This window comes from Tachypleus tridentatus, chromosome 7 (genome assembly GCF_004210375.1).
Source record: "Tachypleus tridentatus isolate NWPU-2018 chromosome 7, ASM421037v1, whole genome shotgun sequence".
NCBI lineage: Eukaryota > Metazoa > Arthropoda > Merostomata > Xiphosura > Limulidae > Tachypleus > Tachypleus tridentatus.
Window position 1 is genome coordinate 22,159,782 of NC_134831.1, and position 26,054 is coordinate 22,185,835.

Below are 26,054 nucleotides of genomic sequence, written 5' to 3' on the forward strand. Positions count from 1 at the left end.
CTCTTTTACCAACGAACAATGGAATTGACAGTCCCATTATAACGCCCCACATCTGAAAGAGCGAGCATGTTTTGTGTGATAGTAAATCGAACACGAAACCCTCAGATTATGAGTCAAGCGCTCTACCCACCTAGCCGTGCCTAAAATGTCAGAACCTTTTATTGTTTACCCAAACTTGTCTCTCTTTGTTGTAGGAAACCAACAATGTTCATTCTTCCATAGTTGTTAACATGTTGGCTGTTATAATTCATTAAGATTAAGTAAATATACTTAACCTTATAAACGATAAAGATACAGAAATTAAACAATGTGTTACAAAAATCGGGTTTCGTTACCTGTTGTAGGTAGAGCACAGATAGCCCTTTGTGTAGCTCTGTGCTTAATAACAAATAACAACTACAAAACGGCCATTATATATTGTACATATATATTGATTTTGAAAGATGGCAATTTCGAGCTAGCGCCCTCTGTTACATCATAAAGCTTAAAACAGAATCCTAGATACAATATTAGTTTCCTTTCTAGTCGTATACTTTTGAATATTCACGTGCGTATTTGTAAATGACAGCGCTGTTTAAAAAAACTCAACAAATAAATCTATTTTCAGGAACCTACCCATTATTGTTTACATACACGAGACGTACCTAAATGGAATCTGTTTCACAATAACTTTGTGAGATAGCAAATTCCACTTTTATTTTGTTATTTCTTGTTTATCGTTCACTTTTTATTCTTTTTGTTGTTATTAGGTCAACTGTGAAGTTTCAGTTATATTAAAGTGTTATCTGTCTAGAGCACGTTGAATTTCAGAATGTTTATATTACGAAATTGACACAAGCTTTACTTAGCGGTCATGTACAAATATTAATATTATGAAAGAACATTTAAATTAGCAAGTCACATGATATGTAACTTTGTGATCTAAACACTAAATAAAAACCTTGCGTTGATTTTAAGCGGGTTAATTCATGAGAAATGGTTAAAACGTGTTATTGTTGATATTAATCTTGAAGTTGTTTCAGTTCACTTTTTTGGAGAAGGCATTAAGTTTTTTCCTCTGGTTCTTTTTCTTGGTTTCTTTATTTATTGAAATCATTATTAACTTCGATATTTACGTTGTATTGTCCAATAACGTTAGTGTCAAGTCATGGTCAGCCATATCTTTATTAATTCTGCTTTTTGGTAAGTGATAAATTTTATGTGTCAAATATTTAAAGTTTTATTTTAGATTCTTTATTGCAGAAATAATTAATTCGTTTTCTTCCTCGATCTTAATTTGTAGCACCGTTACAAACTTAAAAAAAAAGATTCTCCTATCACTCAAAAATGTGAATGTTGTAACTGTGTCGCCTGACAAAGTTAGAGAATGAAAAAATACGACGTTCCACATCAGATGATTCTTTACATGCACTAATGAATGTATTGTGTATTTTATAATTTGTAAAATGTGCGGTAGTTTATACATTGTATCCTGGGACTTGTACGTTATCCAACAGATATTTACAAAAAAGAACAAGTACTTTTAAATGAACGTTTTTTTTTCTCTCTTGTAGAATTTCACCTTTTATATAAGTCGTCTCAATAATAAATTTAATATGTATATCCTTATATTTATTTATGTAATTTGTATAATATTTATTTAAAAGAAGTAATTTCGTAGAATAAATTTTATAACCAACACTCAATGCTCAGTTTCCAAACCCTGCGCCTTTGCTCTATGTCTCGTGAATTAACTAAATGCTTTAACTTTAAACGTCATCGTTTTGAAATGAAGAACATGTTCTACAGTGGGATAACAGTAGGTCTACAAACTTGCGACACGAAAGTCAAGGGTTTGATTCCTCGCGATGAACACAGCAGAAGTTAATAATGTGGTTTTTCTCTCAACCAAACAAAAATAGAAAATATACGACGTTTAAGGATTTCGTAGCTTATTGTTTAAGTTCTGTCATTGTTCGAGTAACAATAAGGTTTTTACTCCAATGATAAAACTAATATTGTGATAACAACACTGTGAAAACATCCTTATTATACCACAATAGTCTACGTATAATTTTAACCATCCCTGCTGATATGGAAAGTTTTGTTTAGCAGAAAGTGTAGCAGTGTAAGAATTACTGTCCTTAAAAGTTTTCACTAAGTTCATTAATTTTATTCACTGACTTTCACATAAGTTCATTTTCTTATCATTTTCAGTGATAATAGATCAAACATATTTAAAACAAATATTATCTTTTATCAGAATAACGCATCGGAAAATCTATAGCATTAGTGACTTCGAACGCCAAAGTTCTAACGACTTCTTCGTTGAAGATATTTAAAATTAAGAAACGACAGTTTAATTTCCTGGTAACTCTGTCGTAGAATGATAGCCATGCGATCAAAATGTTGACTTTCTAAAACAAAAACTTCATTGTTTAAAACAAAGTAACTTTATGGCATCCAATTTAAACCTTCGTTCCTCACTCAGCACATTCAAATACAAGCAATAATACCAGAGACAGTGTAATACAGGATGTCCATAAATTATCTGACCCATTTCAAAAACTTCAGAAATATTATGCAGGTTACATTCTGGTTGTATTCATCTTAATAAATAACTCATAAAATTTATTCTTCCTTTTTGTGTTGCAGATCCGTTGTAGGAGTATTGCTAGAAAATAGTTTCTGAAAGTCATATTCCCAAACAAATGAATTGGTAGAGATGGACCAATAAGATTGTCCCCACGTTTCCCTCACATAACCCTGTTGGAATTTTTTCCTGTGAGAGTATATTCCATACCTATGCTTAATATTGAGGACGTTTGCCACAGGATAATCTATACAATAAGGAATATGACTTCGAAGATGATGAACGCCTGAAGAGAGACAGAGTACCACTTTGAGATCCTTCAAGGACTAACCGGTACACATTTGGAAGTATACTAAGACAAGAAATAAAATCTTTATGAGTTTTTCGTAAGTTTAAATAAAACTGGACTGTTCTATCTATAGTATCTTTGAAGTTATTAATTTTTAAACTAATGACAAGAATATTTCACCTTTACATATGAACTGAAAATAAACATACGTTTGTAATCACTATAGTTGAACTTTTCAAATGTAATGACTACAATAATACATTTTACTAAAATAATCGTTTTGAATTACATTTGCGAGCTTTTTACTTTAATGTGTTTTAGTATGCTATGAAGAAAAAGAGTGACAGTTTAGTTACCTTCCTTTTACCAGTTTTCAGTTAATGTTCATACAATGTTAGGTAATTAAGCAACCATTTCCAATAAAGTGACATTTTCTTAGTACCCTCACCCCCGACACTAATACATTTTAAAACAGTCCCTTTATTTTAATATGTAAAATATATCATTTGATATGTCAAGTGGTTAGTTAGCTACATTCATGTAAAATGACAGTCTTACCATGAATATATATATATATATATATATGTTTAATTTGCAAGACAATGAGGGATCTTTCCAGTTTGTAAGAAGCATGATAGATGATGTCCAAACAATAATACTGTTATCAAAGACGTTCTCTTTACCATCCGTCATTGAGGTGTAACAATAAGGAAAATTGTAAGCCACTTCCTCTGCCACTAAGATATAACAAAACCGTCACGCTGCAAACAATAACCTCCACGTAAATCACTTTACCTTGAAAGGAAGATATAAGACAACTGGTACAGATACCGTATTATATGAGATACAACATAAAAAATAAATTCGGCACGTAAACCACTTTACTTTGAGTAACATGCAGCAAACAATAATCGGCAAATAAGAAATTTTAGATCGGATTCAATACAGAATTACATAATTTACATATCAAACACTTTAAGCTGGATACCATATAGAAAAAAATAACCGACACATTAACTGCTTCACCTCTTATCTAGTATACTAAACGATAATCGGCACATAAGTTCTTTTATTACGGGTACAGTATACCAGACAATAACTATAACAAACCAGTTTAATGGAAATGTAGTTAACTTCACTTTCGTTAATAATTTACTCACATTAGTTCCTAATGTTTTATCTGCATTCATTTTGTTCGATACATCTTCAACTACCTTTGATCCCATTAAAGTTGTTACATTATTCTTATTTCTATCAAAAGTTTTATCTTTATTCACTATTATTGAATAATTTTCTAGTATTCTAATTTTTAGCTGCGGCATGACGGCCCATAAAATGATTCTGATGTTTTCAAGTACAAACTTTATCTCATAGCTCCATCGTCTCTTGATCAACCTGAGATCTAATTACAGTTTTAGGCTCAGGAGATCGAACCATTTTGATTAATGTATTTCACAACAGTCGAGATTTCATAGATTAGGTTACTCTAATCCTGCCTGAAAAAGCCCAGCAATGGTCATGTGAATGGGGAGCTCGATTCGCAATCTGAAGGTTGTGGGCTAGAATTTCCGTTCCACCAAACATACTCGCCCTTTCAACCTTAAGGACGTTATTATGTGTCGGTTATTCTTGCTTTTCATTGGTACAAGAGTAGCCAAATAGTAGAAATTGTGTGGTGATGACTAACTACCTTCCGTCTGCTGAATTAGGAGTGGTTAGAGAAGATAGCCCTCGTGTAGCTTTGCTCGAAATAAAAAAAAAAAAAAACTGCCTAAAATAATTTCAATTTAACAGTAGATTGGTAAAGATCCTGATAAGTAATAAAATTGAATCAGGCATACAAGTGCCCCACGCTTTGTGTTGCTGGTGCACAAAAAATACTTAATAAAAAGGAAAAGAAAGGTCTTTTAAGTGAATTAACTTTAATCCTAAAGAACTTGTAGTTCTGTAGCTATTGAGGATTCTCTCTTCTTTTCTAAATATCGTAATTTTATTGCTGTTACGGTATTAAAGGTATCAATACTACTAATTGTTTATTTCGAATATCTTTCTAATTTATATTTGTTTCTAATGTTTTATCTCTATAATTTTTGTTCACCTGTTCTGTCGGTTCCTTCTTTATTTTTGTTTACATCATCAAACTTATCATCGAATATTAGTAATATTTTCGGTACATACAAACCAGGGGCGTAGATCATGGGGGTATACAACTTCCTTAATTTTAGGTGGGGGTATAGTGCATACAATCATCCCCCCCGACAGTTTGGTTTGTTGAATTGTTTTATTGCATCACAGGCCTATACATTGTGTGTTTGTTCTTGTGATTCTCGTGTTCTTACCAATCGAATTACATAATCAGGCCTAGATGTAGGCTTTTTCAGTAGCCGAAATGTACATCTTTAATATAGGCGTGCTTCTAAGCTTTTCGATCTAAGCGATAGTTCGTAAGTATCAATCAGTAAGCCTAAGTATACATCCAAGTATCGTGGCAACAAGATTACTCTGTGACTGTATGTTTACAGCTTTCAGGTTCACATAATCAGAGATTACCAGTTTGCAAATTGAACAATCCACATAAGTAGTTACAAAAATCATCACCCCCCCCCCATCGGGTGTACAAAATCTACGCCCCTGATACAAACCATCTCTCTTAAGAATGTTATTCAGAAATTTCTCCTTAATTTTGACTTTATGAGCATTTGCTATAAATTAAAAGCACGATTCTTAGCAGTTACATCTTTAATTATTTATTTTGAATATTATAAGTACTGCATTCAGTTTATTGTGTTTGTTTGTTTTCTTATAGAAAAATCACATTAGGCTATCTGCTGAGCCCACCGAGGAGAATCAAACCCCTAATTTTAGCATTGTAAATCTGTAGACTTACTGCTGTACTAATGGGGGCGCAGGTTTGTTTTGAATTTCGCGTAAAGCTACACGAGGGCTATCTGCGCTAGCTGTCCCTAATTTTGCAGTGTAAAACTAGAGGAAAGGTAGCTAATCATCGCCACTCACCGTCAACTCTTGGGCTACTTTTTTACCAACAAATAGCATGATTGACCGCAAACTTATAACGCCCCCGCGGCTGAAAGGGCGAGTATGTTTGGTGTGACGAGGATTCGAACCAGCGACCCTCAGATTTTTTACATTTATAATATTGTTGGTCAGCTACAGTCAGAATACTATAAGCCTCGGTAGCTATAATTGTGATTCATGCTTATTAATCAGAAAACGCTAGGATTTAATCAAAAACGTTTATAGATTTCAAACATTACAAACCGTTCAAATTCAGTGATTAACTTCGGCCGTTAGTATTTCTAAGAGGATATTAAATAGCTTTGTTGGTCAAAGGTCAGGCTGTAAGTGATGTGAGGCCAACCAAGAAAAAACAACTAACTGGCTTATTCACTTCATTTGTTTACTTGTTCGTGGACATGAACCATCGATAAAATATTCAGTTCTACATCAGATAGAAGACTCAGTATAGTTTGTATGTTTATAAGCCTCTTGTATATAAACTAATATTTCTAATAACTGTTTATAATAACCATTTTATAAATTGTATTGTTTTTATATATTAAGCTATATTTGTTTTTAGAAATAGAACTGTGTGTATTAATCTTGTTGACAAATACCATAAATTTGATACAGAACGACATTTGATTAATTTTTAAATGAAAATTACAGTTTAACTCAGTTCAGGCTGTTTGAAACCGTAATACATAATAAATCGGACACTCGTCCAGAATAAATTATGATACATAGCAGCTATCAGTCAGTCAGTCGGTAGACTTTAAAATAATAATATGTAAGAGGCGCGTAACACTGAAATTAATACTGTTGTGAAGTAAATAAAATGTTCGCCTTCCATTAATCCCCTTTAGGCCGTGGGGCATTATAATGTGACGGTCAATCCCATTATTCGTTGGTAAAAGAGTAGCCCAAGAGTTGGCGGTGGGTGGTAATGACTAGCTGCCTTACTTCTAGTCTTACACTGCTAAATTAGGGACGGCTAGCGCAAATAGCCCTCATGTAGCTTTGCGTGAAATTCAGAAACAAACAAACAATATTAAGACTTGGTTTATCAGTTTATGTGTTAAACTGTGATATTTCTTATTATCGTTTCGAGTAATTCCTGGTTTCCTTGATGAAAAGAAGTCGTTTCAAGAAGAATAAATATCCAGGTAAAAAGCACAACTGATTTTACTTAGTTTGATTAATCTTCATTATTTAATAGTTTCTCACTCTCTCTTACGTTGTATGTTTGTGTAATACAAACAGTTCAAAAGTGGCCCGTTAGACAGACGGAGATCACACAAATTCTATTGTCTAAGTGTTTCATCTGTCTGTTTGAACGTTGAGCAATTCAGTTATTTCTTCCTTCGTTCTTCCCTACCGCGCTGAGCAATTCAAAGAGCAGAAATTAAAAATCGTATCACTGAATCTTCCTCCTACATCTTCCACTCGATGGCTCCACGCAGAGACGACACTGTTAACATTTCACCAAAAGTTCATCCGAGTTACCAGAAAGATCGAATTTGGAAACAGAGTCGTGCTTTCAGACCGATTATATAACTGGAATATCGGAAGACAAAAGCCATTAGCTGCATAATTGTACAGATGTAACGATAATATACTATAAGTTTAAGGCTTAGCTTTTGACATTCATAAATGTCTTTTTTAAATAACGTAAGTAATTTAATTACTTGTTTCTCCAAATTCAAATAGTTAATCATTTGGCCTTAAAGTTTATTGAAGCAAAACTCAAAAGAAAATAAGTTAATAATGGCTTCGTTTTCTCTTGGATAGATAGTTGTTTATTAGTTTCCCTCTAGTTTCCTTACCGGTAAAGAAAACATTTCTAAAACTCTTTACCTGTGCTTAATCATCACGCCTACACTTGAATATCATTATTCAAAGTATTGTTATTGTTCACGCGCATGCACCAAAAACACTTAAACAAACAATGATAGCTTCTCTTCTTTCCCATCGTTGTTTATTGTTAAACACAAAGCTACACAATAGGTTATGTGTTTTGTGGTAACATTGATATTGAAACTCTGTTTTCAGCGTTGTAAAGCCTTCGGTGTTATCTCTGAGTCAATGGGGGGGGGGTATTTTGCATGATAATATCATGTTTCTCGAGTTGTTTTGTTTCGAATATCGCACATAGCTAGACGATGGCTATCTATACTAGCAATTCGTAAGTTAGTACTGTAAAACTAGAGGGAAGGTAGCTATCCATCACCACTCACGCCAACTCTTGGGCTACTCTTTTACCAACGAATAATAGGATTGACCATCACACAATAACTCAAACATGGCTGAAAGGGTGGACATGTTTAGTGTGACGGGGAATTGAACCTGCGACCCTCAGACTGCGAGTCGAGCACTCTTACCACATTTTTTTTCTGAATCTCGTACCTTAAAGTACAAATAAAAAGTTACGGACTCTTCTATATCAAATACACTCTTCCTTCAGTTGCGACCTTTCAGCTCCCACACACTGAGTAATGCAAATTCGTTTATTTGAGGAAAGTTTTTAAAGACAGATGTCTAATCAAAATTCCTAAAAATGGTACACATCTGAAATTAAAGCTGTTAATCATTAAGAAACGATGAAAATTAATAAGTAAAAACTTAATAGAAATGTAAGCTTTTACATAAATAGAACATTCAAAACTTTAATGTTATATACGTTGCTGTCCAAAATCTCAAGGCTAATGAACATAAAGAAAAAATGTGCATTTTGCGTTCTCAGACTCAACCACTTATTTGAGTATAGCTTCAAAAGATGAAAATAAAAATAAAAAACTTTTCAACATTTAATATCGAAAATGTGAACACTATGAAATTAGCCTAAATACTAGTTAGTCAAAAGTTTAAGAGCATACCAAAAAGAAGTCCTAAACAGGGTACGAAATGCCCAACAAAAAGTCTCGGTAGTGAGTTGCACTACCGTCATTGCGAATAACTGCAAACATTCGCTTTGATATGGTCGATATAAGCATTTGCAGTAGGCTGGCTGGAATGTTATTCCAAGTGGTGAAGATGACTTCACGAAGATCATGCACTGTTTGGAATTGACATCCATTTCTATAGACTTCCATTGCCATCCACCCCCAAACACGCTGCATGGTCCAAAAGAATCACGTTATTCGCCATGAAAAAGTCCTTTGTCCTGCGCGCATTGTGGATTGCAGCGTTGTCCTGCTGAAAGATCCGGTCAATCCCACACAAGCGAGGACCTTCAGTCAATAAGGATGCTCTCTCCAACATGCCAATGTAGTCAGCTGCTGTTTGACGCCCCTGTATAACCTGAAGTTCCATAGAAGGAGAAAGCACCCCAGAACATAATGGTACCTCCTGCACTGTGTCTTGTAAAAAATGTCTCCGGTGGGATATCCTTATCGTGCCAGTAACGTTGGAAGCCATCTGGACCATCCAGGTTAAATTCTTTCTCGTCAGAAAACAAAACTTTCATCCACTTTTCTACATCCCATGTTTGGTGCTTCTTCGAAAAGTTTAACCGAGGTGTTTCGTGGTGTGGAATGAGGCGTGGTCTTTGAAGACGTTTACGGTTTTTAAAGCCTTTCTCTCGTAAATGCCGTCTTATTGTCCTTGAGCTGCCTTTTGCGTCCGTAAGGGCCTTAATCTGGTTCGACAATTGGCTGGTGTCTTGCCGGACAACCCGTCGAACCCTCCTGCTCAACGCCGGCGAAATTTTCTTGGACCGACCACTTGAAATTCTCGTTGCAGTTTTACTACGCCGAATCTCACCAGCGATAGCACATTGAGAGAGATCTTGCTTTTGCAGCTCGACAATTCTGCCACATTCAAACTCTGTCAACGTTTTAGCCTTTGCCATGCTTTTACTCAATGTAACACAGGAGATATCAGTGGAAGATGTTGACAACGCTAATGCTTGATCACGAATGACTAAATTTCGTTACGTGTTTATCAATTAACGCTTCGTTTCCGTGTGGTCTTAAACTTTTGACCAGCTAGTATTTAGGCTAATTTCAGTGTTCACATTTTCTCTATTAAATGCTAACATTGTTTTTATTTTCCCTTTTCTTGTTTTCATCTTTCAAAACTCTACTCAAATAAGTGGTTGAGTCTAACAACGCAAAATGCATATTTTTTTCTTTATGTTCATTGACATTAAGATTTTGGCCAGCAGTGTATATTTAGGATGAAACAATTATTTCAATATAATAGAAATAAAATGCGATTTATAAAAATAAAATATTCCAATTTGAAACACTACATTATATAATAATTAATCTTGTTGAAATCACAAACATTTTTAAATGATGAACTTTAAGTACATATCACAGCAACATCTTTATGGGATGTCCATACAGTCCTCAGTAATTGTTCACCATTAATAGCAACTAGTGGCTTACGTTTGAATCTTAAAGGTTCATTTGATTTTTCTCCATTTCAACGTGTGTTTTATTGTATCAGATTGGGCTAACAATTGTGTCAACCAAGATGTATCGAATCTCTGATTTTTAGCGTTGTAAATCCGAAGATTTACTGCTGTACCATAGAAAAACCCTTATTCAGGTTTTATTCACTGTATTTTTCCGTGTTTACGTCTGCCTCTTGGCCTGGTGGTTAAAGCACTGGACTCGCAACCGACTCGAATCCATGTCTCTGAATATGCCTGTTATATCAGTTGTGGGGACGATATTATTTGGTGGTCAATCCAAATATTCGTTGGTAAAATAGGAGCTCAAGAGTTGGTGGTGGTTGGTGATGACAAGCTGCCGTCCTTCTACCTATTTCTAAACGGATAACACAAAACAACCAAACGTATTGTTATTCAAATATCATTAAAATACTCCCGACTTGTCTTTGAGCATGTTTGACGCGACGGGGATGCGAACCCGCGACCCTCAGATTAACTCATAGAGTATGATGAAGCTATATAAGGAATAATTTGATAGTACTGTACATCATAACGCCAAGGTTAGCATAATCATACCATCACAAGTAAAAACGTTTTAGCAATTAATGATCATATTAGTAAGTGTAGGTAATGACACCTGTGATGTCAGACTATTTCTTGTTTTCAAAGTTTTATTAATATCTTATTTAATAAGACACTAAGTGATTGCTATTATTTTGTCTCTCTGAGAAATATGTCAATCATGTATTTATTCCAATGACGAAAATCTTGAGGCCTTAATATATGCACTGCCATCTCTTGGTCATTATAAAAAGTAGATTGAGTGGAAGTTTTTATGAACTTCCTTTGTTGTGTACTCATTGATATAAATCATCATGGAATTTCTTGAACATTAACATATAAGAATGGCATTAAATAATAACATTTAAGGGTTAGTAAAGCTTCAATTCATGATAGTGTGAAAAACATATCTTCTCTACATTGAAACAAAAATCATAAATTCTAATTACAATTCTCTTGAAAAAGTTTTTCTTTGTGGTACCTAAGTTGGTTTGTACCTGACGTAAGATAGTATCATTGGTGACGGTGACACTATATTTCTTTACTGTGTTTTTAGTTCTTTATCCCAAATTAAGGTTTTTAACCAACGTAGTGTTTTGTCTATTTTCACATCTTCTTTTATATGTGTTTGATATTATGTCTGTAACCAAGGTATTCAATCAGTATTAGGGTTTCGTCTAGGCCCGACATGACCAAGCGTATTAAGGCGTGAGACTCGTAATCTGAGGGTCGCGGGTTCGCATTCCGGTCGCGCCAAACATGCTCGTCCTTTCAGCGGTGGGGGCGTTATAATGTGACGGTCAATCCCACTATTCGTTGGGAAAAGAGTAGCCCAAGAGTTGGCGGTGGGTGGTGATGACTAGCTGCCTTCCCTCTAGTCTTACACTGCTAAATTAGGGACGGCTAGCACAGATAGCCCTCGAGTAGCTTTGTGCGAAATTCCAAAACAAACAAAGGGTTTCGTCTATTTTATCATTTACTCTAATATGTAATTCATATTATATTTAAAACCAATATATTTCACCAATATCAGAGTTTTATCTATTTTGTCGTTTTCTTTTATATACATGTTTGATACTATCTATATCTGGAACCAAGGTATTTGACCAGTGTCAACGTTTTGTCTATTTTGTCGTTTTCTCTTGTATGTATGTGTTTGATATTATATCTGGAACCAAAGTATTCAAACAGCAAAACCACTTTGAGGAGAAATGCATCTTTATCATTAACATAAATATTAGTTAAAATATTGAAAGAAGAAATGACAAGTATATTTTGAGTTTATAAGTACTTAAAAATTCCTGCTATCCATGAAACACATGAATAAGCTTAGATTTTCTCATTTATTTATAAAACTGTAATATCTAGAAGAAACACTTTTGTAATTACTTTATATGATTGTGCCTTATGTTATTTTTTAAAGCAAAGAGAAAATATCTTCTTAAAGAAAACATTTACTCTCATGACACCATTAATTATAAATTCTAATAAAGTTTTTAAAGTTATTTAAAGGTGGCGCACTAATTCGAAATAAAAAAAAAATTAACGTACTGACGCCAGTACAGAAATCCCAATGTTTGTATTAACGACTGGTAATATTCTCACTTCCTTGTTTATGAAATGTAGTTGCTCCTTTACATCCTTTCCACTGGCTCAGTGGTAAATTTAAGGACTTTTATCACTAAAATTAGAGTTTGATTCATCCCCTGCGGTGTTTAACAAGAAATAAAGAGTGAAAACAATCTGTTGCCAAATTATTTTGGAGTTGTTTAAGAATGACCCATTTCCTGCCAACACTGAGATAATATATAATTTAAAATACGACTTTTTTCTTTTTTTCGCTTCTAGTGGGTTTCTCTTCATAGAGTGTTCCAAAAGTGATTTCGCTTCCGGTCGATGATCCGAATTTTACTACGTTCTCTTTAATAACCGTGTTTGAGTGTTAATCCTTTTTGATTTCCTGATAATGAGAGAGTTAACTACACTCACGTTTCTTGATAGAGAGAGGTTTAATTATTCTAATGTTTATAATAGTAGGATAATTACACTAATTATATAGAAAACGCGTTACGAGAAAAGTTCCGTAGGAAGTTTCCAGTAGCGCCCCCAGTGGCTCAGTTATCAGTCTGTAAAGGGCACAACGCAGAGTCCCCCGCGAGCGTTCAAGATACCAAATTCCCTGATTGAGCATACAAAAGGCACATCAATAGTAGTAAAAACTTAACATTCAAATTTCGTCCTAAAACATTCTTGTTACACAGAGGAATTTTAGGTATTTGTTTTAATCGTAAATGTAAAACAAACAGTAAAAATATTCAATATAGTTGTACTTGTCACTCCACCAAGTCATGTCTGTCTCATTTTGTGTCAATACCCTGCCATAACTTAGGTTTTGGGCATTCCTGGTTACACATGGATATATCTTTCAATAAAAGCATTAAAAAGTTATAAAGTAAATAAGGGGAGAAACTTAGTTTTCATAAAGTATAGATTAATAAACTTTGAAAAAAACAATATTTTAATATATCTGATAAATTTCAACACTTAGAGTAAGCGATAGAAAACGTTTTAAATTTTCTAATCGTATGGTTAAAGTAAATTAATAATCTTATTGTTTCTACGTTTTTACATGTATTCAAATCCATATCATAGCATATGTGGACCCAGCAGATAGACCGATGTGGCCTTGCTATGAGAAAAAACACACACATAGCATATAATATTGTTTGTTGATGGATTAACATATACTGGGTTGTTCTTATTGCCTATAACTGACTGTGCATTTCTGTATTACATACATTAGAGTACTGTTAGATGGCCCGGCATGGTCAAGTAGTTAGGGCGCTTGACTCTCAGTCTAAGGAACACGGTTTAGGATCCCGTCACACCAAACATGCTCGCCCTTTCAACCGTTGGAATGTTATAATATGCATTTCAATTGCACTATTTGTTGGTAAAAGTGTCGCACAAGAGTCGGTAATGGGTAGTGATAACTAGCTGCCTTCCTGCTAAATTAGGGACAGCTATTGTAAATAACCCCAGTGTAATTTTACGCGAAATTCAAAACAAATAAACTGCAGAGTTGTGTGATGTGTCTGCACACTTACAATGTTAGAAACCAAGTTTCGATATCCGAGGTGGGCAAAGCATAGATAACCCATTATGTAGCTTTGTGCTTAATTTAAATAAACAAATTGTAAAGTGTTTTCCGAGAAACATGGATGTGGTGCTGAAGGATTACTATGGAGTGTCACTTTATTTAGTGTTATTTATTGGTGTGTATTGATAAGGATGTCACGATATCTAATCAAAACCATTTTGAGTGTGAAAAAAATGCAGCCAAAATAAGGATTCAACGTGCAGTATAAAGAATTGAAATAAAAATTTTCTTCCAAACTGATAGCTACACTTAGATCATTGATAATAATTTTAGTACAAATATTCATTCATCAGTTAGCTAAGCCTCCTTATTTTATTTTACCCACCATCATGTCCAGAGTTGAACTAAAAATCTTTAAACACAACCTTTCTAGCATTACGTACTTCTCAGTCCTCACGTGGTCTCACGTTTTATTTCTCAAGTCAGGTATTCTTATAAATGTATACTACACAGATCAGGTTTTTACTAAAATGATGGATATGCATCATTATTGTAATCTGCAATGATACATCATATTTGGTCTAAGAGCGCCATAAGTGCTCAAGCTTTCCTCAAAAATGTAAAACAGGATTATAGTGGGATGTTGGAGGTTTCACTTAGTTGTGTTGAATGTATTTTTGGCAGATTACCGTACATCTCATCTCTCTTGTTTATCACGGATGACCTTGACCAGTAACTCGTGATGTAGGGATGGCTAATCAAAATTCACAATTTCCACTTGGTATTAACTAACTTTCAGCACTGTAACCCATTCTTGTTACCTTAGTACATGAAATGTAATCAGTTACATTTGTACAGTAGACGGGATTTCTTCTACCTACTCTTTCTTGAGAGTACACCGATAACGTAAAAATAGTTTTCACCATGGTTAGTAAAAGCCCTTGGTTGACGATAGTGCATTTCTTTTTAATGCCACACTCTTGCATCATGTTAATGTCACGACCACAGCTTTTCTTTCTTTATCGTAAGTTCTTTAGTATTAGAAACTACCACTTTTACAATCATATCTCGTTGAGATTTAAGGAATTTAAGACATTCTAGTTGCATTTCAGAAAATGTTCTTGAAGACAGTTACTCTCCCTCCGATTCCCTTAACCAGATATAGTGTATGATTTGCCTAAAGCCACATTAACGATATACTATTTCAGTCTTTAGCATTGGATCTCGTACTTGCAACTTAGCTAATTCCTTGTTCCTGTTCTAAATTCACTTAGTTTCAAGGAGTTTCTAGTTAGAGATTATTTTCCTTTACACAAAAATTGTTAATACTGCTAATGATGAATGACACATACTTTCTGGTTTCGATACTGAACATTTATTCACTAATATTCAACTCAAGAAAACTTTTCAAATAATTACTCAAACTTGCCGACAAAGGCAATGACCATGACAGTGAAATCAAACAAATGCACCAGTTTAAACAGCCTACCATTATGTAACGTTACGTGAACCAGTATTCAAAATTCAATTGATATTGATATAGATAGTATACGTAGCATATACTGGCTTCCCACTGCACATGAAATAATTAATAAGCTCAAGGATACAAAGATTATTGGCGAAAAACAGTTTAAGAACTTAACCTATTATGTATTACAATTTCAAATAGCCTAAAACTGAGTTAATTTGAAAATACATTTTACAAGTTAAGTAAATGTCGATATGTGTCCAATTTATGGTAATTGTCAACAAGATTGACACACACAGTTTATTTTCAAATACAAATATATTTTAATATAGAAGCAATAATATAATCTACAATAATGTGTATTACAAATAAGGACTTACAAAAAATATCGAGTCTTTCATCTGGGCTGGAATTTCCTTGATGTTTTGTTGAGGGTTCACAATGAGCGAGTTAATTTCGAGTTGATTATTTACAATTCACTTAAGAGGAAGATGCTCTGGCTTCTTCGCTATTTACTAAACGTAAAGATTTTCACCGCTCAAGTTATATAATGTCTTCGTAAAAATACTAATGTTCGGTGTGAATCTGCTGAAGTAAAATGGTTTGTAGTGTTCAAAATTTATAAATGTTCAAATAGCTTAAGTTCCCGATTAATAAGTTTGAACCACAGTTCCCGCTTCTGAGGATTATAGTGTACTAACTATGGCAAATAAATAATAAATATTGTCTCTTGTCGTATTGCGTAGATTACCTTTTATAGACGTGAGTAATGTTCCTAAGAAGTTCAGCCTGCACAATAATATATAAAATAATCTGGAGTAATTATATTTTGATTCCAAATTTAAAAACAACAAGAATTATCTATTTTAAATTGGGCATTTTAGTTGCCCACCAGTGGCTCAGCGGTATGTCTGCGTACTTACAACGCTAAAAACCGGGTTTTGATACCCATAGTGGGCAAAGCACACATAGCCCATTGCGTAGCTTTGTCCTTAATTCAAAACAACAGCATTTTAGTTATTTGGAGACACTGAGAAAATATGAAAAACTCTTTAAAGAAATATTTTTCTGTATTGTTTGTTTTTGGAATTTTGCGCAAACTACTCGAGGGTTATCTGCGCTAGTCTTTCCTAATTTAGCAGTGTAAGACTAGAGGGAAGGCAGCTAGTCATCATGACCCACCGCCAACTGTTGGGCTACTCTTTTACCAACGAATAGTGGGATTGACTGTAACATTATAACTTCCCCACGGCTGAAAGGACGAGCATGTTTAGTGCGACCGGGATTTGAACCCGCGACCTTTGGATTACGAGTCGAACGCCTTAACACACTCGGCCATGCCGGGCCCTTTTCAGTATTAAAAACAAATATATTTTTTACAGGTATAAGGGTATAAGAGACAAAATTAAAGGAAAACATAACAAATTTACCATATTTAAATTGATTGGTTTTATAGAATATCAAGAAAGTTATGAAAGAGTAAATTATGACATCCAAAAAATGTATGAAAAAATTGGATGAAAAATAAAAAATAACAATAAGGATTTCTTTATATGTATTAACAGTAAACAAAAGTTATAATGAAGGTAGGACCCTTAAGAAATGATAAAGGAAGGCGAGAATCTGATGATTATGAAATTGCTGTATAATTTAATTTCACTTTTTACTAATAAAGATTTAAGAGTATACCACATCTTGAACAGTTTTTAAATGAAAACGAGCGGAAACAAAATGACCGAATTCATCCTGAGCTGCTTAGGAAAAAATTGCGAAGTTCAAATAACGATAAAGCTCCTATGTCAGATACTGTTTACATAAGAGTTTAAAGGAGGTCAAAGATTAGGCTTATGAGATAATTGCCATGAATTTTTTAAGTTCTTATATTGTGAACAATATATTGGAAATTAGCTAATTGCACTCCTATCTTCAAGAGCAGCAATAGAAGCTTTTCCAGTAAATATAAGCCTATTAATCTTACATCAGTTGTGGGAAAAGTTTTATAAAGTCTGATAAAAATAGTTTCTAAAGTCATTTAACAAAATTTAGAATCTTATCAGTTTCCATAAGGACACTCTTTGCCTTACAAATCTTTTGACATGCTTTAAAGAAGTTACTGCGTATTTAAATTTGAGTAAAGGTTTAGTGTATCTGGATTTCCAGAAATTATTTAACAAAGAGCCACGTACAAAACTTGTAAAGAAACTTATCTACTTAGATGTGGTGGATAAGTTAATTAACTGGATAGAAGAGTGACTTGATGGAAGAAAGCAGAGAGTTGTTTTAAATGGAGTTCAGTCAAATTGGATTAATGTTACAAGTGATGTATTTCAGGGCTCAATCTTAGAACCATTGTTCTTTCTTATTCATATTAATGACATAGAAGAAGGAATGATAAATGAATTACTTATATTTGCTGATGATATCAAGTTATAAGGTGTTCCTAACTGTGGAAAGGATGCTGCTGGTTTACAATAGGATTTAGATCATTTAATAAGTTGAGCAAACAAATGGCAGATGGGATTTAATTATTATAAATGCAAGTTATTACATGTAGATTATCATAATCTGAATTGCAAGTATAAATTGGATTGGAATAACTTTATCACTGGCGTGAAAGAAAACAATCTTGATGTAATGATTGATTAGTGTATTAAGCCATCCAATAAGCGTGCTGTTGTTAATGGAAAGACAAATAGAATTATAGATTTTATCAACAAAAATATTGAACACGAGTCAAAAGAGGCTATAATTTCATTGTATAGGCCACTGATTAGATTCGTTTTGGAGCATTGTGTTCAGTTTTAAGTTTCTTGTCTTAAGAAAGATATTGAATTGCTGGAAACGATTCAGAGAAGGGTTACTAAAATGGTAGCTGGGATGAAAGAGTTGTCATATGAAGAGAGGTTAAGTCCCTTAAAATATTTTACTCTTAGAAAAATAAGAAATAAAAGGGTTTCTGATTCAAATGTTTAAAGCTATAAAGGGACTTGATAATGTTGATGCATCAACATTTTTCATACTTAACAACGAGAATTATAGTACTGGATGACACAATTATAAAATTAGGTAATTAGGATGTTTGACCTATGGAATGTATTGCCTTGAGATGTTATGTAAGCAGTATGTTTGAGTGAGCTTAAAGAAACATTGATAGATATATGAATGAAAAGGGTTGGCTTTAATGTTTTTCTAATTTTTGTATTTAAAAGTATTGGTTTCGCTTAAAGGATAGGACAGCCAAGATGGGCCACCATGTCCCTTGCTGTCCCTACACTTTATGTAATTAGATTACAATACACCAGTGTTTACACACACATATACATTTGTGAACCTTATACTCGAGAATCTTCTACAACTTTAGTGAATAGGTGGGAATTATCTTAAAGGTTTAACTGAAATTACTTTCACAATAGGTGGGAATTATCTTAAAGGTCTAACTGAGGTTACTTTCACAATAGACGGGAATTATCTTGAAGGTCTAACTGAGGTTACTTTCACAACAGGTGTAAATTATCTTGAAGGTCTAACTGAGGTTACTTTCACAACAGGTGTGAATTATCTTGAAGGTCTAACTAAGGTTACTTTCGCAATAGGTGTGAATTATCTTGAAGGTCTAACTGAGGTTACTTTCGCAATAGATGTGAATTATCTTGAAGGTCTAACTGAGGTTACTTTCACAATAGGTGTGAATTATCTTGAAGATCTAACTGAAGTTACTTTCACAATACAGATTTAACAGTATAAGGTATTTACATTTATAAATATAAATGTAACTTAAACAAACATGGATATTAATTAGATGTATCATAGTAAATCCATCCCACACCAAAAAGCACCACGTTAAAAGAAGAAAGTGATAATACCCATACCAGCCGTCTTGAAATACTATTGAACAACATGTCAAGCGAGGAGCCTACCAAGATGGGCACATATGGAGCAACAAACAAGATCCAGTACCTGGGCTTCCTTCGTCTCTTAACTGGAAATGGATGAAGAACAAAGATGGACTATATGAGCCAAAGTAGACAATCTGTCACGAAGCACTAAAAACATGTTAGAAGTTCCTCTGCTGTGGCTGCATAAAAGAATGCTGTAGTCAGTGTAAATGCAAGAGAGCTGATCTGCAATGCACTGGCTTGTGTTCTTGGTTTTCATATCATAAGAAATAGTATTGTATGTACTGTGTGGATTTCATATTCTCAGAAATGAAATTTGTATTTACACTGTACATTATATAGCATAATACGAGGCCTGTTCAAAAAATACGCGGACTGTTTGAATTGCGCGGCTCCAGTTGGTTCCAGGGGAATCCGCTTGGTGTCGCTAGGTTTGCTCAGATCAGCTGATTACGACGCCATTTCTCGATTGCAGATATCTTCATTTGTGTATTAGCTACGCGGTTTTAAGTGAAGTGCGATTTTCTCGTTTGGCGGATTTCAGAATGAATGACCTGAAGGAGCAACGACTTGCTGTGAAATTTGTGTTAAACTTGGAAAATCTGCGACTGAAACTTTTGCAATGCTTAACACGGCTTACAGTGATGTTGCTAGGAAGCGTACGGCATGTTTCAAGTGGCATGAACGTTTTAAGGATGGTCGACAGTCCATTGAAGATGATGAGCGTCCTGGACGTCCTTCCACGTCAACTGACGACCCACACGTCGACAAAATCAACACCCTGGTGCGGGCGAATCAACACCTGACTGTCAGGGAGCTTGCTGAAGAGTGTGGGATATCAGTTGGATCTTGTTACGAGATTTTGACCGAAAAATTGAAGATGCACCGCGTTGCTGCGAAATTTGTGCCTCAGAACTCGTGAGTTTTTGGCCAAACACTCGATCACTGTTCTTCCCCACTCACCCCCCTACTCACCTGACCTTGCTCCTTGCGATTTTTTCTTGTTCCCCAAACTCAAAAGACCCTTGAAAGGAAGAAGATTTGAGACGATTCCCGAGATTAAGGCAAATGCGACGAAGGAGCTGGAGGACATTACAAAAGAAGCGTACCAGGACTGTTTCAACAAGTGGAAACACCGTTGGGATAAGTGTGTGCGTTGGGGAGAAGAGTACTTTGAAGGGGTTCCAGACCTGTAACTTCTAAATGAAGTACATTTTGTTTTCTGACGTCAGTCCGCGTATTTTTTGAACAGCCCTCGTATATCATAAATCAACATGAAGCTGAAACCAGTGAAATAATCACTGAAAGACTTGTTTATACTATTTTCTTTTGACTTGTGGAGTAATTACTGGATGATACATGATGTTATGTTCCTTCATTTTATGTTAAGCAGTTACTAATACTTGATGGTACAATAATGTTATTTCCCTAACTGCTATACGGCCACATTTTAAAGAAGTTCGTCATGCCTCCCAAATTAGAAATAACCACCTTGACACGTACTTGAAATGTTCCATGTTTAGTGCTTTTATCACAAAATGCACAATTGCTCTGGTTGATCGTTTTACCATTAGGCAAACGTAATATTAAAATAAATATTGGCCCAGCATGACGAGATGGATAGGGTGCTCGACTCGTAATCTGAGGCTCACGGGTTCAAATCCCTGTCACACAAAACATGCTCACTCTTTCAGCCATGGGGGCATTAGTGTACTGATAGAGTTGTTCTTGTATTTAAATTAAGCACAAAGCTACACAAAGGGCTATCTGTGCTCTCCTTACAGATATACAGCTATGCCATTGGGGAAGGGGCATACTAACAAAAAGACTGCCATATATGCTGCATAAACGAAGAGATAAGTAACAAACAAAGAGAGGGATGTGCAAAATAGATACAGAAAAAAAACCGTACTGACAGAGATAATCAAATGTGTTGTGCAAACAAAAACATGGAGTGACAGAGACACAAACATACAAGATACCTCTACACACTTAGTGTGAAAATGAAACAGAGAATTATCAACATGTTAGTGATTATTTGAAGTGTATGATGGAAGTTATGTATGGTAATTATTTAAAATGTAGTTACGTATAAAGAAAGATGAAGAGTTATGTTCAGCAATTAATTAGTCACCGCGAGGGATGAAAGAGGTATTTAAAGTGTATCATGTAATGTTAAATTAAGAATTACCTAGTGTGATCATTTAAAGTGTATCATGTAATGTTAAATTCAGAATTACCTAGTGTGATCATTTAAAGTGTATCATGTAATGTTAAATTCAGATTTATCTACAGTGATTATTTAAAATGTATCATGTAATGTTAAATTCAGATTTATTTACAGTGATTATTTAAAGTGTATCATGTAATGTTAAATTCAGAATTATCTAGTGTGATTATTTAAAGTGTATCATATAATGTTAAATTCAGAATTATCTAGTGTGATTATTTAAAGTCTATCATGTAATGTTAAATTCAGAAGTATTTAGTGTGATTATTTAAAGTCTATCATGTAATGTTAAATTCAGAAGTATTTAGTGTGATTATTTAAAGTCTATCATGTAATGTTAAATTCAAAAGTATTTAGTGTGATTATTTAAAGTGTATCATGTAATGTTAAATTCAGATTTATTTACAGTGATTATTTAAAGTGTATCATGTAATGTTAAATTCAGAATTATCTAGTGTGATTATTTAAAGTGTATCATATAATGTTAAATTCAGAATTATCTAGTGTGATTATTTAAAGTCTATCATGTAATGTTAAATTCAGAAGTATTTAGTGTGATTATTTAAAGTCTATCATGTAATGTTAAATTCATGTTAAATTCAAAAGTATTTAGTGTGATTATTTAAAGTCTATCATGTAATGTTAAATTCAGATTATTTAGTGTGATTATTTAAAGTGTATCATGTAATGTTAAATTCAGATTATCTAGAGTGATTATTTAAAGTGCATCATGTAATGTTAAATTCAGATTTATCTACAGTGATTATTTAAAATGTATCATGTAATGTTAAATTCAGAAATATCTAGATACTTGTACCAGAATCCGCTCTTTGCTTGGTGCAACTTGTTTCAAGTCTTTTTCTGCGTGGTCCTACTACCCTAAGTTTTTCATATTAATTTGTTTTTCAACATCGTTAAGTGGTAAAGATAATCTTATCTTGGAAATTATAAATACCTATACCCCATTGAAAACATATTTAAGATCTGAGTATGTAAATATTTTGTGTCGGAAATAGCTGCTACATATATATACATATATTGTATGTGGATATTTTGTGTCGAAAATAGCTGCTACATATATGTACATATACAGTATGTGGATATTATTTGTATGAAATGACTGCTCCATATATATATACATATACATATACAGTGTGTGAATATTTTGCATCTGAAATGGCCGCATATTTACTAAAAGTGATCTATATTCAGTAGCATCACGGTACACACTGAGGCCACACAATGTCAAAATGTAATTCTAATGTATTGGCTGTGATGATTGCTTGTTGGGCTGGTTTCTATATTCAAAACCGTTTTAATACAATTTAATGAGCCATTAATATATACATAGCTGATATAAAAAGATAATGGCATATATTTTTCCATTACCCTTATAATCTATTTATTGTAACACATACTGATTTCTTCAAGTGCGTACAAGATGGTAAAATGCTGATTTCCAATGGTTGACTTAATGCTTGTTTTTGTGTGTGAACAAACTCCACAGTGAAGTGTTCAATATACAATAAATTGAGGTAGAGACATTTCTAGTTTTGACCTACTGACTAGAAGGTAGCCAATTAGCCATTAGTACCTACCAAATTATCTGGTTCTTTTAACTGAATAACGCAATCAACTGTCGCTTTTATAATATACCTACCGTTAAAAGTGTGGAGAATGTTTAGCAGCATCATGGCTCTAACCTTAAATTCACAGCTTGGTGAGTTAACCACTAAGTTATAAGTCACGCCTATCTCACGTACTTTGTCTTCAGTTCTTGTATGGTTTCTGTTACAAAGTCATAAGCTGACACTAAGGGCTTTAAAGGTAAACTTTGTTTACGGGCTTTAGGGACTCGTGTAGTTCAGGTATACGACTGTGATATGGTTTTAATTCTGTTAGTACTTTTTCACCACAACACTTTCTTGTTTTATATATTTAAGTGTCTTTATGGTTTCTTTTGTCACTGTTTCGGTTGGACCTTTCTTTAATGTAGCATTGGAAGATGTGTCTTGAAGACGTTCCTCTATTTTACTTTGGTAACTGTTTTTGGTTACGACTACAAAACCTTTCTCTCTATTTTTGGATCTACTTATAGCTTGTATAAAACGTATTATGAAGTCATCAGTGTATATATATGTGTGTACAATTTGTATGTAAGTTGTTAAATGTTTGATATCAGTTACCGACACACTTTTATATAACTTTTGTATAACTTTTTCCGGACAAATATCAATCTAATTTTAATTTATTTTTGCATTTACTCATCATTTGCATAGAATCCTATATATACTTTTCACTGTATAACTTATCAGTTTGATGTTAACTGCTTAAATTACCAGAAAGCTAATACATTTTTTTAACTTCGTTACAAAAACTCCAGACATTAGACCTAATGTTGATGCTGTAACCAAAAGCAGCTTATCAACAGTAATAGCTCTGACGAATAAGTCATGTAATGTATAAGCCTTCACTGGAGATAAGGTAGCTCTTCAAAGAATCTTAAGTTTAGCATGCATTTACACATCCTATAGGGCTTTTTAAATTAACCATTGAATACTTCAACATGGGGTATTGAATATATCAACATGTGGTATTGAATACTTCAACATGTGGTATTAATTTGCAACTTATGATACTCGTTATCAGACATAAGCCTTCAGTTTTTAAGTGCTTATTTTTCAAGTTTTGTTCAATTAACAGAAAAACTACACTGTCTTCCTTCTTCAAGTTACACTACCAGTGCATTGTTAAAAAGTTAGGCTGAAGTAGGTATGAGTCTTGCTGTTTCAAATTTCTAAAGCCAAGCAGTCTTCTCTCATGCACTTCTCTTTGTTTATTTTGGTATAACCAGTTTAATCTTTGAAGACTTACAGAACTGGGAAACGGGTTTAGTCTTGGGTGTATACATGATGTACTTAGTAGTGGTTTATACGACAAAGATATTCAAACAACACTTCTCTTGGGTGTTTTTATTCCATCAAAGCTACATTGGGCTATTTGCTTTGTCTACCGAGAGGAATCGAACACCTAGTTTTAGCTTTGTCGCTTCTCTGGAAGTAACAGAGAAGAAAATTTAACTTGTAAAGTTTTATCCTGTTAAGTATACTGTTGGAATCTATGTTTATACACATAACCGAAAAATGTTTCATCACACATAAAAATTAATTTATCGGTTCCACTAATGCTATTAAATTGTACGTTGAGTGACTCATTTCTCTGGAAAATGTATTTAAAAAATTATAAAAAATGTGTTTGTTCATACTCCGAATATTGTCAGAAAAATAAGAAATAAATACACTAAAACCAATTTATTTACTTGTATCAGTACTGCAATTAGGTTAATTCTATTTTTACCTTCTATAGCATCTGTAACTAAAGATAAACGTTGCATTTGAATCACTGTCCACCATGGGAATTTGGCTTCACTTGATTTCACTTGAATACGTTTTTTCATACACAGCTGAAGACATTGGTGACAAGTCCTAATAATAAGATAGAAAATAATCAATTTTAGAATATGCTTATAATAGTAACAACAGAAATTTAAAGAGAGTTGAGGTATTCTAAATTAATAGTTTTCCATTATTTATTTTTGTGTCCTGTATAATGTTCCTCTGTTAAATCATAACTTCAGTTCATAACAATAAATACAACGTACTTTAATTATATATTAAATATTAGATGAGTTTCAGAACACAGCTATATAGTTTACTATACATGCTATGAAACCTTTCGGAATAAATCCCAAAATGCTACTGTTTTAAGCCTTGAAGTTTACGGATGAAGCAACATAAGACCTATATGACTTATAAAACATAAATCAATATAAAATACATCATTTACCCTATAAAGATGTAAAAGATAAAAGTAAACTTAATATTATGAAACAATTTTGATATAACAATAAAATACACTGGAGTTTCCTTACCGTGTTTATATTCAAATAAATTTTTGTAATGTTCAAAAATATATTTTTTGCTCATTAACAAATACATAAACTCTGTAAAATATTACCTCTAAATCTAAAATATCTGTTAGTTAGATATTTTGGAAAACATTGTTTGTTTTAAGTTAAACACAAATTATCCAGTGAACTATTTGTGCTCTGCCCATCACGGGTATCGAAGTTTGGTAATAAATAAGTCATAAATAACCTTATAACACAAAGTTTTTATTTTATTGTTGTATGCAGTTAAAGAAAAATAACACATATGGTGTTATAAGATCGTTTATTACTAGTAATCAAATGCTCTTTATACATCAGTATGAACCACAGAAACTGAATAATATAAAGTATTATAAAACAACACTCAATTTACCACACAAACATGAATATTCGTTTGTCAACAAAGATTAATTATAATGTTGCACCTAACTTACAGACTGTCCTAAATTACACCACGGAAGTTATGAAAGAAATTAAATATCCTATTTAGACAATCAAACTCTCGTTTCTTTCTTATAAAAAGAGTTTCTCGGTAAATAGTGCACATTAGACAGTTTGAGTTAAAATCTCAC

General features: G+C 33.5%; 1 protein-coding gene and 1 long non-coding RNA gene across 18 annotated transcripts in view; one reads left to right on the forward strand and one right to left on the reverse strand.

Annotated features, from left to right (window-relative positions):
• Window positions 1-961: 961 nt before the first annotated feature.
• Window positions 962-2,989, forward strand: LOC143255281 (uncharacterized). Its single transcript, XR_013030512.1, has 2 exons — window positions 962-1,182; window positions 2,635-2,989. It is a non-coding gene; the product is annotated as an uncharacterized LOC143255281 (long non-coding RNA).
• LOC143255280 (uncharacterized) overlaps window positions 2,634-26,054 on the reverse strand; it is a 55,859-nt gene continuing 32,438 nt past the window's right edge. For 8 of the 17 annotated variants that reach the window (XR_013030508.1, XR_013030509.1, XR_013030504.1 and 5 more), the window contains 2 exons: window positions 24,891-25,018; window positions 2,634-3,656 (listed from right to left, as the gene is read on the reverse strand). Coding sequence is in view for 3 of the 17 variants with exons in the window: in XM_076510705.1 (XP_076366820.1) it covers window positions 3,541-3,656; window positions 24,891-25,018 (244 nt within the window). In the remaining 14 variants the exon portion in view is untranslated. Of the gene's footprint in view, window positions 3,657-6,905; window positions 7,437-15,300; window positions 19,387-22,129; window positions 24,587-24,829; window positions 25,019-26,054 lie in introns of those variants that run through there. The other 9 variants (XR_013030511.1, XR_013030502.1, XM_076510706.1 and 6 more) reach the window with 6 other exon arrangements.